The sequence below is a fragment of the Xiphias gladius genome, chromosome 12, assembly GCF_016859285.1.
Source record: "Xiphias gladius isolate SHS-SW01 ecotype Sanya breed wild chromosome 12, ASM1685928v1, whole genome shotgun sequence".
Lineage (NCBI taxonomy): Eukaryota > Metazoa > Chordata > Actinopteri > Istiophoriformes > Xiphiidae > Xiphias > Xiphias gladius.
In genome coordinates, this window is record NC_053411.1 from 13,603,391 (window position 1) to 13,618,380 (window position 14,990).

The 14,990-nt window shown below is 40.9% G+C and overlaps 2 protein-coding genes across 5 annotated transcripts; one reads left to right on the forward strand and one right to left on the reverse strand.

Moving 5' to 3' along the window:
* Positions 1-55: 55 nt before the first annotated feature.
* ino80b (INO80 complex subunit B) lies at positions 56-4,484 on the reverse strand. 3 transcript variants are annotated; one of them, XM_040141636.1, is made up of 6 exons: positions 4,416-4,484; positions 3,869-3,981; positions 2,625-2,805; positions 2,357-2,508; positions 859-1,031; positions 56-767 (listed from the first exon to the last, which is right to left on the reverse strand). In XM_040141636.1, exons 1-6 carry the CDS (start codon positions 4,430-4,432, stop codon positions 303-305), a joined length of 1,101 nt encoding a protein of 366 aa, XP_039997570.1. In that variant the 5' UTR covers positions 4,433-4,484; the 3' UTR covers positions 56-302. The 3 variants fall into 3 exon arrangements, with proteins under 3 accessions (XP_039997570.1, XP_039997569.1, XP_039997571.1); XM_040141635.1 differs by lacking the exon at positions 4,416-4,484 and adding an exon at positions 4,151-4,409; XM_040141637.1 differs by lacking the exon at positions 4,416-4,484 and adding an exon at positions 4,189-4,407.
* A 188-nt stretch (positions 4,485-4,672) lies between these two features.
* aadat (aminoadipate aminotransferase) lies at positions 4,673-14,572 on the forward strand. Of its 2 annotated transcripts, none has more exons than XM_040141633.1 (14): positions 4,673-4,785; positions 5,290-5,361; positions 6,999-7,167; positions 7,932-8,064; positions 8,437-8,511; positions 8,615-8,824; positions 9,077-9,142; positions 9,323-9,405; positions 10,358-10,454; positions 11,328-11,389; positions 11,540-11,604; positions 12,574-12,680; positions 13,946-14,047; positions 14,174-14,572. In XM_040141633.1, exons 2-14 carry the CDS (start codon positions 5,295-5,297, stop codon positions 14,213-14,215), a joined length of 1,278 nt encoding a protein of 425 aa, XP_039997567.1. In that variant the 5' UTR covers positions 4,673-4,785; positions 5,290-5,294; the 3' UTR covers positions 14,216-14,572. The 2 variants fall into 2 exon arrangements, with proteins under 2 accessions (XP_039997567.1, XP_039997568.1); XM_040141634.1 differs by lacking the exon at positions 4,673-4,785 and adding an exon at positions 4,837-5,054.
* Positions 14,573-14,990: the final 418 nt, after the last annotated feature.

Sequence of the window (14,990 nt, forward strand, 5' to 3'; positions counted from 1 at the left end):
ATAAGGTTTGATTTTACACAGATTTTGATATCATAATTGAATTGTGTAACCAGCATCACTGAAGGGAAAAGCCATTATTATTAGTATAACACATCTACAAACAAAAAAAGACAAGAACATAAAAAGTAAATCCACTTTGCACTTGGATTTTGAGTCCTGAAAAGTTTTATGTTTGAAGTGTAAAATGTAAATTTTGTCAAATTGTGTGACCATGTGGACTGTGGGCACCTCATCGCATCTCAGTGTAGTACAAGCAGAACTACAACCGAGGCCATTTTAAAAGATACCTGTCTCTTTAATGTTCAGACTGCGCTCTGAACAAGCAGCAGGTTCCTCTTGTAACAGTCGAGGCTGCAGAGAGGAACCCCAGTCTTTGAGCAGGAGTACTTCTTCAGGTTGGTGCAGCCGCTGACCCCACAGCTCACCGGGGCCGGAGGCTGAGGACAGCGAGGTGCTGGGGCCGGAGCAGGGACCCCTGTGGGGAAGGAGATGGCCATGCCCTTGGCGGAGTCACTGTACCGGACCATGGGGCACTGGCTCTGCTTGGACTTCTTCTCCTTCATGCTTTTGATCTTGGCCTTGCTGGTTTTTGTCAGTCTCTCTATCGTCTGGTTCTTGTTCTCTTCGGCCTTCTTGGCAGCCTGCAGGCGCCTCTTTCGAGCTCGTTCCTCCCGTTTCTGCATCATCTCTGCGGTCATCTCCTTCTCCTTGTAGCCCATTGGGAGCTCAAGGAGAGGCTGGCTCTGCTGCTTGTGTAACAGGGCTTTCTGAACAGGAACAACAGAAGAAAAGCACTCAGGGATAAATGCTGAAGCAATTTTTTGATCAACAGGGTACTGAACCGTTTCTCTTCCTCACCTGTCTGGCTGTGAGCAGAGACTCATCGACCTCTTTCTTCAGTTCTCCGTTGTCGTCGAGCTCTCCCTTCTCCAGAGCATCCAGCCACCTCTCCTCCTCGTCCACAGGCCCACCCAGCATGGAGTCTGAGTCCATGTCTGGCAGAGGGGACGTGGCCAGGTTGCTGTCTTCATCTGATATATGACAAACAATTTTTTAAAAAAAAATAAACACATGGATTTATTCTCCAACCAAGGCCAGAAAGGGGGGTCTTTAATTTTGACCAAGGTGAAACAAGAAAACTATTCATTTTAAGGTCACTTTCGTTATTATATATTAATATACAATATTAAGATCATTCACTGTGCTTTTCCCTACGCAAAAGTTATTGTTTTGAATCAAAGAGGAAAGGTAAAAGTCACGATTCAGCGTTTAAGATGACAGTATTAATTGATTGATGTCTAAATCTGAAAACCCTTAATCTCAAAATGCTCTGTCTGCTTGATACTTAGATATCATAGAAAAAGGTCTAAAAAGAAAAACAACCAGAAACTTTGCAAATTTATATCCAAACTGTAAGTTAGGTAGGGCAACAAAGAGATTATTATAAGTATTATTGAATGTTTCAATTATTTATTTGATACAACGACTAATCATGTTGTCTATATAACATTAGACTACAATGAAAATGCCCATCATTACACAGTGATATCTTCAAATTTCTCATTTTTTCCAAACGACATTTAGTTTATGATGACACATGACAAAGAAAAGCAGCATATCCTCACAACTGAGACGCTGTAAACTACAGAATATTTGACATTTTGCTTGAAAACAACTAAAATGATCAGTCCACTGTCAAAATAGTGGCTGATTAATTTTTTTGTCTATCAATTTGCGAATTCGTGCTATTATTCATACCGTTCTACGATTCCATTTGTTTCCATTCTTTTCCACACCTTTTTGGCTTCTAACCGCTTCAAATAAAACAAAGTCTATTTGTGATCCCAAAACTTATGGTAGGCATGAATTATGAGCAGCTCGTCACAACAGATTTTCCCCTCTCAGATAGTTTAATTTGAGCTTTTGAGGGCTAGAGGGTTAGATGTATCCAGTATTTCACAAGAAAAACACAAACAACAGCAAAAAAACAGACATTATTTTGTGGAACAGAAATATATTTTGATGTCTTATTCCTTTTAATCATCTTGTGACCCCATGTGGTGTCCAGAACCCTAGATTGGGAACCACTGCCGCACAGCATGAAATGAATGAATCAATTAGCAATTTAGAGCGACACGGTGAAAATCAAGCCAAACATTTATTTTTCTCAATGTAACACTTGTCTATTGACTATTGGGGCTTTCATACAAATTTAAATCAAACTAAAGATGGGTGACGAGGTCTCCGTGGAAAAGGAATTATCTGTGATGTTATGATGACCAGATTAAAATCATAACAGGATAGGAGTCTTACATCCAAATCCAGTAAATATCTACGGGCTCTACTTGTAACTTACCCAGCCAGGCCCGATATTGCTCCAGAGGCACAGAAGGCTCGTCGTCGTCGTCGTCGTCATCGTCTTCATCATCATCATCAACATCGTTATCAATGATCATCAATGGAGAGGGAGGTCGGGCCACACCAGGATGCACGGTAAAAGTGGGAACACTGGTAGAGACAGCAGGAAAACAGACCATCAAATGACAAACTGACAAATGAGCACCAACACAGATGCTTGGAACGGACTATGATCAAACCAGGCCGCCTTCAACATCATAGCTCACCTCTTGGTCCCCAGCGTCTGTCCTCCCAGTTTGATCTTGAGTCTGAGCTGCGGAGGAGGCCGTGGAACCACGACAGGCTCGGGCTCCAGGGCCTCAGTGAAGCTGTGGTGCTTCCTCTTGTGCTTCTTGTGTTTTTTGTGTTTCCGCTTGTGAACGCTGTGCAGGCTAGAACTGGCTTCACCTGCAGAGGACAAGAAGGAGAACACTGGTATTAGAAACAAGTATATGAACTGTTAAACTGTGGTTTCTTTTAGACCAAAAAGGCTGGATTGTTTGTTAAACATGTTGTCCATTGCCATTTCCTACGGATTCACCTATGTAGATCAATTAATATGAAGCAATAACAATATTGGTCAAAAACATTTTTACTGCTGATATTTGCAGATCTGGCATTTTTGTATTTTTCTCAAAAGTATAGTGCGCACTGTAAAATTTGCTACAAAATAAGCAAAATACAACACTTTTGCTTTTTTAAGCAGCTGAAACAGGTCCTCTCATGACTTCAAAAAAAATGCAATAAACCCAATATAACAAACACCAGCTCTTGCAACGAACACTATACACTGGCACCAGAATCAGCTGCTAGTGTAAAAAGTTGACTGTACTATAATTTAGCAACTGAAAAGTGGATTTAGTTATTCCTTCAAAACCACCAGCTTAGCATAAAAAAGGGTTGTCTGTATACATTCACATGCTTTTGACCTCCAGAAATGCACCTTGGTATCAGCTGATATACTGGATATTTTTAACTGTTTAAATTCTTTTTTTCATTTGTTGGGAGAAGACTAAACAGAGAACACTTAATTACATGAATTGAATTGATTGCATTTTGGATGTAAACTGTAAATGGAAAGGTTTTCCAATCAAACCACTTCAAAAAAAAAAAAAATGCTCAGATTTAAGGACCTCTTAACTCTAATTATCTGTGCCATCTAAATATAACACAGTCAGTTAGATTTCATATTTCCAGCCGCATCCCTAATGCAAAGGACTTTCATAATTAGTTGCCAGTGTGTTATGTACTATGTATACCTAACTGAAACTAATGCAGCCCTGCAATAAATCCTACTTTTCATGAAGGTTATAATGTTCAGTTTCCCCCCCATTAATATCAATAAGGGTAGACTAAATATTACATTTTTTGTATTTGGTAAACTGGCAATTAAATGTATATTTCAGCACAGGAGAGCCTAACCTTATCGATCAAAATGGAAGATTTGATGTCCATAATTATGCATACTCACCGAGAAACCTGGGGTGAATAATGTCTTTTCTTTTCCCCATTGAGACGACGACGGGGATGTAAACACCAAGGACAGAACAGCCAGTCTGCAGCTCTACATAACAGCAGAAGCCTCTGAAGCGCGAACCAGACAGAAGCACACCTGATACCTTAAAAACTGATTCGATGCAACATTAATGCAGACAGCAACAGTTGCAGCTATTCTCCGTTAGCTAAAACACGAGAGCATATTTTCCATTCAGTTTATTTTATGTATTTATTTAGTAAACTGTAAAAGGCTAACTTGAAGGAGGAGGAGGAGGTCGTCAGCTTTAACTTTACCTTACTTAGCCGGGAGATCACTCTCATTTACTAGCATGCCTTCAGCGCCTACAGTTATCGTTAGAAAGCCCATCCCAAAATAGACCAATTTGGAGGTAGGGGTCTGTGGCACAGACTGAAAAACTGGGGCAATTTCGGCCTTAACTAGTTAAAATTAAGTTATGAAGTTTTATCATTCGTAGTTGGCACAACGCAGCTAAGCTAACAACACGGAAATTCGTACACACCGTCGTCTTCCGGCCATTCTTGACCTCTGGATACGGTTGATCGCCCTCTAGCGGGGAAAAACGAGAACAAACCGGCGACAGCCTCGCCGAACGTCACACCGTTAGGGATTTACACTCATTTCCTTTGTTCTGAATTGATCTAACTGGCTATATGACACCGACTAAAACACACAAAAAAAACCCTCATAAAACAACTTAAGCGGAGTCGTTTCGCAAACGACAACCGCTAGCGTAATTGTGTTTTTTCTTCTACAGCTTGGGTAGTGTAGTTCATGTCATGAAAAACTGCAGCCTACCATTTCGCATCCCCCCATATCAAAGGAATACATTAACCAGAAGTCCACGGGCCGGTCGACCGGCCGTACGCAAGGTCAGTTACACGGATGAACGTGGACGAGTTTTATACCGCAACTAACGTTATATTTATCAGTCATATTTGGTGTAATTTACGTCCACTCGTCCACGGCGGTGCCCCGACGAGTGTCAACCCCTGCTCGTGTCTGCTAGCTCGCTTTGACACCGATCAGTGTTGAGCTACATGTGTCCGAAGCTACGCTGCCGGTCTGATTAACGTACAGCATCGATTTCTGTTGCGTTAAGCAAACCAGTGTGGCGAAATCAGGAATCAGTTTTTTTCCGGTATGTTGCCCGGGGTCAAACGCAGTTCATTCACAGAGTTTATATTTGTTTTAAATCGAATGCGAAATAAAAGATAAAAAAAAAAAAAACGCAGAACAGCTGCTTCGCTGTGAGGCTCAGCAACAGGTTGACACTGAAAAGGATGAATAAACCCAATTATTTCTTTATGTGAAAGGAAACTAGTATTTCTGAATGCATCATTTTTATGTATTTATTTATTTTGATTTTTCTGCAGGAATCATGAATTACGCTCGTTTCCTGACGGCCGTTAGTGCAGCCAGAAAGCCCTCTCCCATCAGGATGCTGAGTAAGTTTTACTGCTAGTCTGCTTTTCACGAGAAGCTTCCCCTGAATAAAATGAGGGGCCGAGGGAGTGACTGCGGGTTGTGGTAGCCGGCGGGCACCTCGTCGAGGCTGCGGGGCCCCATCCCTCCCCGTCACAGCACGGTGTGCGTTGTTTCTCTGTGGAGGAATACTGCCCCTGGCCCCGGGCTTGCTGTGTGGCAATTTGATTAAACTAGAGCTGGAAAAAAAAAAAAAAAAAAGGTTGGTCAATGAATCAGTCAGTCCGTCAACAGAAAAAATTACAGTAAGTATTGTGATAACGGATCCAGTGTGTAAGTCATTTTTTTGAAGCAAAAATACCAAATATTCACTAGTTTCAGATTCTCAGTTGAGAGGATTTGCTCTCAACTGAGAACTCTTTGATTTATGAAACAATAAACCGAAGATCTTTGAGGTCCGGACTGTTGATTCGACAAAACGTGTCATTTTGAGGACATCACCTTGGACTTTAAGGAAATAGGGACAGGCATTTTATATTTATTTTCTGACAGTTTAATACATTTTAGAAATTTATTTGTACATATGTAACGTGTAAGGACAGTATCGGCTTAAATAATAAATGTCTTGAAACCAGATCTTGACTCAGGGACCCTCCTCAGGACAGGGCGTTAAGATCAGCTAATATAGCAAGGACCACCTTAAGCCCCTTGTCACGTCAGTTCAAATTGTGCTTTGGGGCTGCATATTCCCATAGTAAATTTCAATTAAATTAACACAAACCAGCTGACTCAGTTAAAATAAAACTGGACTTTTGGGGCCCCTGGAGATCGGGGGTGATTTTATTCAGGTGAAATATGGGCCAGAAGGTTAAAACCGGGACAAATTTGGCTGAAGAGTTGAAGTATTTTAGTAATTTATATGTACCCAACTTGGTACATGTCATCACTGTTACTGCGGCATTTTAGTGACTATTTTGCCACGTCACCTGTACTAAACCTGCCGTACACAGAGATGCAGTCACTGAAATGCTGCTGCAATTAATATACATCTAAAAAAAAAGAAAAAATAAATTCCTGAAACAATCCATTTCAGTCATGTTAGAGATACTCTGTACTCTTTTGTTCCAGTTTATCGCAGACACTTCAGTAATGATAAGTAAGAAGAAACTGCAGTAGATTAACTTTAAAAATGTTTGAGGTTATTTAGAAACAGCACCTTTATTATGCAGTTTGTACATCATAGAGGAGTTTTTTTTTTTAACTTTTAAATGTTCTGTTTAAAACATGTTTAAGTCATAGTTCTTTAATGACCAAATTTAAGGGATCATTAAATGTCTATTTTTTATAATGAGATTTTGTTAAGAAATGTATATGATTCTAAAAAAGGCCACAGAATTCCAGTATCAGTCGGGCTCTAAAGCCTTTTCACCTGCAGAGTGTCCAGATATGCTCACTGGGTACTTTGGAGCAAGAAACTGAATAATGAATTAATGTTTTTTTCCCAAGAAAATTCCTAAAATCTTGATATCTTAATTGCTGGTGTAGGTCACAGGTTATAGTATCATTTGTGAAGTGTTTTTCCTACACTAGGATCTTAGTATTTCAGCTGAAACCTCAGTAAAAGTCAACCCTCATCTTCTCTGTCTCCAACCGAACGCAGCCGAGCTGCAGCAGCGGTCGCCTCCGACCCTGATCTCTCTGGCCGGAGGAGCGCCGAACCCCAACACCTTCCCCTTCCAGTCAGCGTCCATCACGGTGAAGAATGGACAGACGGTCACCTTCGATGAAGCCGCGATGAAGAGAGCGCTGCAGTACTCCGCCTCGAATGGGTGGGCGAGCAAGACAGGAATCCGCGTTTTGTAGCGTCAGTCACTGCTTCGTGAGACTTTCCAGGACATGAACAGAGACATTCAAACGTAGAGATACTTTCAAGATCCAGAAAGTAAGGTTTTTAAATAATAAAATGCATCTTATCGGTCTAAGTGAAGCTGTACTCTGGGATATGAGAAATTAAGAACTGAATTAAGAACTGAATACAGAGCTCGTCCTGAACAGCAGAGGGTGAGAACCCTGTACCCTCGTCAGTGTCAAGATAGTTTTTGCCAATATTGTCCCCGTGTTGTCTTGTGCTGAGAAGTGCTGGTAGCCAGGCTATTGAGAATTTTCCTTATGCATGTGGCCCTCTACAGTAATAGTTAACGTGAAATAGCCGGAACGTCTGGACATTAAAGACCTTCTTTAAAATATGTGTCTTATCTTTACTTCAGGCTACGTTAGAATAAAGTCTTTACAGCAGAGGAGTGTGGAGGTTATCATTCTCCAGCGACCTTTATCTTTTTATGACCACCTCTGTAAACTCCCCGGCCTCAAGTGACTCGCATCACTGACTAATTTGTTGACTTTGAGTTTGTTGAGTAGTCAGTGATGACATATTAGCTTATGCCCTGTGAAGTATCGTACACCTACACCTTGTTCCTTTATGTTAACTGAGGTTTTATAGCTCTTTTGTGCTGTAGTCTATAAATGCCACTGGTTATTACAGTGTGAACTCTATCGTGCTCTCAGTCTTGAAAAAGTTTCCATCCCGATGTAGAATCCCCGAGCTGCTGACGTGGATGAAGAACCTGCAGAAGAACCTCCACAATCCACCGACCGCCAGCTACACCCCAGAGAACGGCCAGATGGAGATGTGTGTGACGACGGGGAGCCAGGAGGGGCTCTGTAAGGTACTGACACCACCAGCTGCAAATGGCTGTTGTTTACTTTCACTCGCACTGTTGTTAGAGGACCAGATGTAAAAGCAAAGGGTCACATGAAGATGTTTGTGTCAGTAATTTTCTGTTTTGGGAGCTCGCCAACTCAGTTCTTGTGCATCATCCATGTTTAAACAATCAGTTTCTGTTTTTTTAATACACAAATTTCATTACATACAGTAAACTACGCTTAATAAATAGAATATATTTATTTTTTGACGTGATTTTCACTACATAAATCTTATTGTGTTACATATTGCTATAAAAGAAGTCCCAATGATTAATGTCATTTTGATTCCCACCGTGTTTTTGAGTCTTGTGTGTTAACTGTTTTCTGGGGTCTAGGTGTTTGAGATGCTGGTCAACCCTGGAGACAACGTTCTGCTGGATGCACCCACGTATTCAGGCACACTGGCAGCGGTGAGAGCTCTTTCTTTTATAATGATAATTTTATTTCCAACCGCACAAACACACAGTCACTCACGGTCCTGTAACCTTTTAACTTACGTCTTTTACTCTGTAGCTTCAGCCGCTGGGTTGCAACTTAATCAACGTTCCCAGCGATCAGCACGGCATGATACCTGCAGCCCTGAAGCAGGTCTTGTCTCGGTGGGACCCCTCAGAAGTCCACCAGCCCGGCAGCACCGCTCCCAAAATTCTCTACACCATCCCCAACGGGGGAAACCCCACTGGTGCCTCCATGACGGCTCAGAGGAAGAAAGAAGTGTATGAGGTTTGTCTGCCAAGTCGCAAAACAAAAACACAGAAATGTTAATTTTGCATATGCTCGGGTTCAAAGATGACTGCATGCACACACTGCAGATGAAGTTTTACGTTATGGATCCATCTGAATCTCTCTTCAGTCAGATTTATGCAAAGCAGTCAGTGAAGCGCTGGCTCTGCTAATTAGAGCCTGTTGTGAAGCTGTTCTCCCTGCAGATTTCCCCTGTCGTTTTCTATTAACGTCCTCCGGTCTTTTTAATAGATGGCCAGGCAGTACGACATGCTCATCATCGAGGACGACCCGTACTATTTCCTGCAGTTTAACAAGGTACAGAAATAGTCCGCTCTCCTCCTCTGTTTGTCAGAACTTACTTTTACATTACAGTACATTTAAAAATCTGAAATAGTTGAGTTGTCTCCTTTTTTGTTACTTTACTGTCTGATCTGGATAATTATGAATTGAGGCCAGAGTCTAGTGTGATTCACGTTATGTTTCTGTATTTGGCAGCCGTGGGCTCCCACGTTTCTCTCCATGGACGTTGACGGGAGGATCATCAGGACAGACTCTTTCTCTAAGATCCTGTCTTCAGGGTGTGTGTGTTGGTGGCGGTTGCTTTTTTTTAAATTTTTTTATTTTTTTTTATTCCAGTGCATGCAAAGCTCTGCTGTTACTGTGAAAGATTTTATTGACTCTGCTACAGCACAGTGTTTGCCCTTTTCCTGTAATGTGTTGGGACCTGATATGAAAGCAGGGTGTGTTTTTCCAGTCTATCTTGCAGTTTAATTTGCTTGTGCAATTCCCCGCTGCTCGTATCTGATGGTTGTGTGTGCAGGATACAGCTGATGATTTTGTTTATAGGAAAGGATCCTTCGTGGCCAAATACATTATATGTGGACACCCCTGTCTCCATGCTTTTGTTTACTCATGGTCTGGGGCTTTTGGTCATAGTTTGGCCCTTTAGTTCTAAAGAAGAGAAAACTTAATGCTACAGTCATATTTTAGAGAGTTGACTTTATTTAGCATGTTTTAAAGATTTTTAATCATTACTATATCACAAACATAATATTACAGACATGTCCTTTCGTTTACATCCCTAACTACACAGTCACACTCAGATTTTTCCAGATTGAAGTCATAAAAGTCACAAACGTATTTGATCAAGTCAAAGTTTTTGCAGACAGATGTACTTTCCGAATTAGAATCTGTAATTAATCTTGTCTCGCCATTCTTGGCTTGTTGCTTTGACATTAAGAACTTTTTACGTGAAAGACCAGGCAACATCAATACAAACCCCAAAATTGCAGATTAAGAGCATTCAACAACGTGTAAAGTCAGTATACAGTATATTCAGAACCACATACAAGTGAATTTTTATGTGTGTTTATGTCCACAAGTGCCATTTTCTAGGTTGTGGGGTTACTATCTCAAGTAATGTCAAGTTAAATATCACACATGATTCTGTGTGGGAGATGTTTTATGTATACATGCACCAGCACGTTCATGTCTTTGGTTGCTTGTCTGTTTTTTTTTTTTTTGTTTCAGTCTGAGGATAGGTTTTGTGACCGGCCCGAAACCGCTGGTGGACCGGGTGGTCCTGCACATCCAGGCCTCAACAATGCACACTAGTACCTTCACGCAGGTGAATAAAACCTTACTTTTCCACCACCACATTCTGCCTTTTTTCACCATCACTAAATTAACAATTTATATTTGTGGCTTACTTGCAAACCGCTTCCTGCTTTGTGTTGGTGTTTGATATTCATCGTGTGTGGCAGCCTCCGTCTTGGTGGCATCTAAATGGGCTAAAAGAAACAATTTGAAAATGCTGTTTGCACTGACAGTACCCCAACCAAGCAGACCTCCATGCAGCAGTAAGCACGGAGCAGAGCGGCTCAGTTATGCAGTCTCCGTACGCAGAGTGCCAACAATGAAGCATATTTTTGAGCAGAGTCATCACAGACTTGTATGGTCTGCCAGCCTCTGTTCCCAGCCCTCAGGCACACTACATTTATACCAACACAAACTCGAACTCGCCAGCGAGAAGGGGTGTGTTGTCATGCTATAGCCGAGGCCAAATAGAGCTAAATAAGACGTTGTGGTGTGTCTGGATTGGCAGCAGCTGCAGAGGAGGTTTTAACAAGACAGAGGAAGAGGGTTATTAAGGATCCGCAAAAGATCTACTGCCATCCTCTGATTCAATACCTGCCTCTGCTTTTTCATCTAATCTGGACTAAAATGTTGGCAGTAACTCAGAAATCCATGCAGGCTGGTACACATTTACTCACACATGTCTTTTATATGATGACTAACTGTCAACATTAACAGGCAAGAAAAAAAACACAAAGCTTTGTGATGAAAAGAAGGTGTGTCATACTCTAACTGCACTGTTGTACTAACAAATACAACAGATGAGTACAATCATTTCACAGTACAAGAGTTTTGTTCCTCTTTGATCTCTTTTGAATCTGTAACAGTCCTCCCATTATGTAACCTGTGTCCTGCTTCCTTTCAGCTCATGGTGTCTCAGTTGTTGCACAGCTGGGGTCAAGAGGGTTTCCTCCAGCACATAGACAGGTATGTCACCTCCAACATTTTCTCTGTATTAGCCACATCTGCTCTGCAGGACAGGCTGGACTGGTTAAGAAAAGGTATTAGCTCATTTATGATAAATGATACAGCCACTCCTGCAGCGATGCATGAAACTGTTGTTCTCTCTTCTCACAGGGTGATTGAGTTTTACAGGAAACAACGTGATGCCATGATCAGCTCTGCAGACAAGTGGCTCAAAGGTTTGTGGACCTATACATTTTTAAATGGTCATTTTGCAGCCTTTTGAGTTGGATTTTCTGTAAAAACAGTATTTTATAACTGACCTCACAGTTTCTTGAAGGCTGAGAGTGAAAAGAAAATAATAGATAAATGTATGCCACCGAGAAATACGTAAGAAGAAGTGAAATTAGCCGTCCAGACCATAACTTGTTGGAAAAAAATACTGGCATAGACATTAATAGTGAGAATTATTATGTGTCACTGAAGTGCAGTCTGAAGCTGTGTCCCAATTCCAAACTACATGCTTATTGTACACAGTATTTTGTCTATAAAAATCTTTTATAGTGTGATGTTTTGGCAATTAGTAGATCAGACAGTATGCGATGTCACTGCCAGATACACGTAACAAAGACACAGCACATGTTTTTTTTTCCAAACATGCCATGTTTTTAAAACTGTTCCTGGTGCTGTTTTACCACCAACCACAATTAGTTTTAACATTTTCCAGCTGTGAGGGAGCTGCACCATTTCCTTTATGCATTGCATTGTGGGAGAAGAGTGTCCGTCAACAGCACACAAACTAAATCAATAGGTTTTTTTATTCTGCATATGCACACTTTTTTTTTTTTTTTTTTTTTTTTAAATGGTCATATTTTCCGGCGTGAACACACTAAATACTCAAAACTTGCTCAAAAGTAGCATCTAGTATGAGCACCTAGTGACCATTCATGGAACTGCGTGTTCAAGTACTTTCTCGTTGGCAGACGGGGATTCATGCCATTGGAACAGCAACCACTACATTTCTGAAGCTGTAAACTGCTTAATAGACTGTATGTTTAGTCAAGATTTGGTTGGATGGATGAGAATTTTTAGAGAAGCTGCACAGAAAAGAGTTTACTGCAGCGACAAACAAAGACCACAGAAGGGGAAATCCTGACTGCTTTTCATTTTTCTCTAATTTGTGTGGGTGTGGGTCTGTGTGTGTGTAGATGTAGCAGAGTGGCACACCCCATCAGCAGGCATGTTCCTGTGGATCAAACTAAAGGGCATCGCTGATACCCAACAGCTCATTATGGAGAAGGCGTTGGAGAAAGAGGTCAGAATTTACAAACACACAACACAATCCTATCGTCTTCCAGTTCAGACCTACGCATATTAATCTTTTTGTGATTTAACTCTGTCCGCTAAAGGTTGACACATACCTGCTTCATGCCAATATGCAAATGAACAGGTACCCAGAATGCACCTGGGTGCTTTGGCTTCTCTCTGTGTCTCCGTGTCGCACTGTTTGTGAGCAGATGTTTTGCGGCAGGGGTGAGGCAGGTTTGTCTGAATAGAGCGAAGGATGGTGCACGTAAAGCAGCCATTGTGCGCAGTGTGAGTGGGTTTAGCAACTGAGTGTTTCCCCTCCTACACAGACAAACACACACTGAGTGTCTGTAAATCCCTGATAGCGAATAGCTGATTATTCATGTAAAAACATGAGTGGGTACAATCAGGCTTTTCCAATTTCTCTGCACAGTTGGTTTCTCTCCTCAGAATCCTGAATATTTAAAACCTCTACACAGCAGATAGTGAAAACTGTCTCCAGTGTATCCTTGGTTCTAACAGAGGAGGAATAACAGCACTTGGAATCTGACACAAATTCACAAAGAGAATCCTGCTTTTGCTTTATCTTTTCCATGATTCAAAGCTGTAAAAATTCTCCTCAGGCCTCTCTGAGTGTTTTATGGTGGATTGTAACAGCCAGTTTTTGTAGTAGCAGTATGTTTGAAAGATGTTAAATAAATTGTTTTGCATTTTGTAAAATAGTCTTACTCACTTTCTTGCCAAAGGTTAGATGAGAATATCGATGCCACTCTCATGTCTGTAGGTTAAATATGAAGCTGCAGCCAGTTAGCGTAGCTCAGCATAAAGAGTGGAGACAGGGAAACCGATAGCGTGGCTCTTACTGAAGATAAAAAAAAATACAACAACCTGCACCTCTAAAGCTCACAAATTAACACGTTGTATTTCATTTGTTTAATCTGTACAAAAAGCTAAATGTAAAAACAGCAACTTTTGGTCTATATGGGGGAGTATTTCTTGGCTGGCAGTCGTGCATTAAAAAAATAATATTTTTGCCGACTTGATCAAGTTGTTTTTCATTTGTGTTGTCCTTAGAATTAAATATGACGACCTGTCTGGCTTTACCTTAGTACAAGACACACTCCAGCTGGTGTTCACATAACACACAGAGCCAATGAGAAAAACAAAGACCAGTCCCGTCCTTGGATGCATGAAAAGACCAACTGTGTAAAAGGGTAAAGTGATTCAAATATTGAGTAACAGGAATCGTGTGTGTTTGATTGCGGGCTAAAGGTGCTTCTGGTTCCCGGAGGCGTCTTCATGATCAACAGCAGTGACCCCTGTCCCTATGTCAGAGCGGCCTTTTCTCTCTCCACACCAGAACAGATTGATGAGGTACACGCATGTAACGCACGTAAATACGTGTGAACACACACACACACACACACACACACACACACACACACACACACACACACACACTCCATAACTGACTCTAATCTCTCACAATTCTTTCAACAGGCTTTCAGAAGACTCTCTTCACTCATCAAAGAAGCTCTGTGATGAGAGAATTATTTTTCCCTGGAAGATCACGTATTTTATCTAACTTATTGCTGGAGGCTTTTATGTTAAAATATATTATTAAGTCTAAATATATTTTAATATTTTTGTTACCTCTGACTATAACTAAACCACGCTCAAGAGAAGACATTCAGAATTTTTTTTTGTTTGTTATGTTTGTTTGGCTGCATGTCCATTCAGCATAGTGCTGATCATTGATAGCTGTTTGCAGAAATTAAAAAAAAATGGAATCACTGAGTTGTCAACCTCTTAACTTGTTGCTCAATCATCGAACTGCACACTGAACATGTCGTTGTCTGTTCAATGCACAAAAAGTAAACTATACTTTTTTAAATTATACATTATGTTGTCTTTTGAGTCTTTTTTTTTTTTTTTTTTTTTTTTGCTCCACTAAAACCTTAAAACTTCAGACACGATTACCCCTGATGAAGTAGTTCCAGTGTAAGCTATAGCTTAAATTGCAGTTAGCCTGGTGCATGGATTTCATAGATGGGGACAACTCGCTGGAGGATACAGAGAAACACATGCAGTTGCCTGGTTCTAGACCTTTTTATGATTTCGGAAGTAGGTAAGAGACAGAGGCAATTGTGGAAAGTTAAACACCGAAAGTATTAAAAGCCCCAATTAACACCAACATTCAGAAACCATGCCAGTTTTTAAATAAATTTGAGGGAGGAAATGGGTCACGCTTTGGTAGAGTTCTCCTTGTTTTATGCAGGTGCAGCTTTGAGAATAAAAATGCCACATTACCATCTCC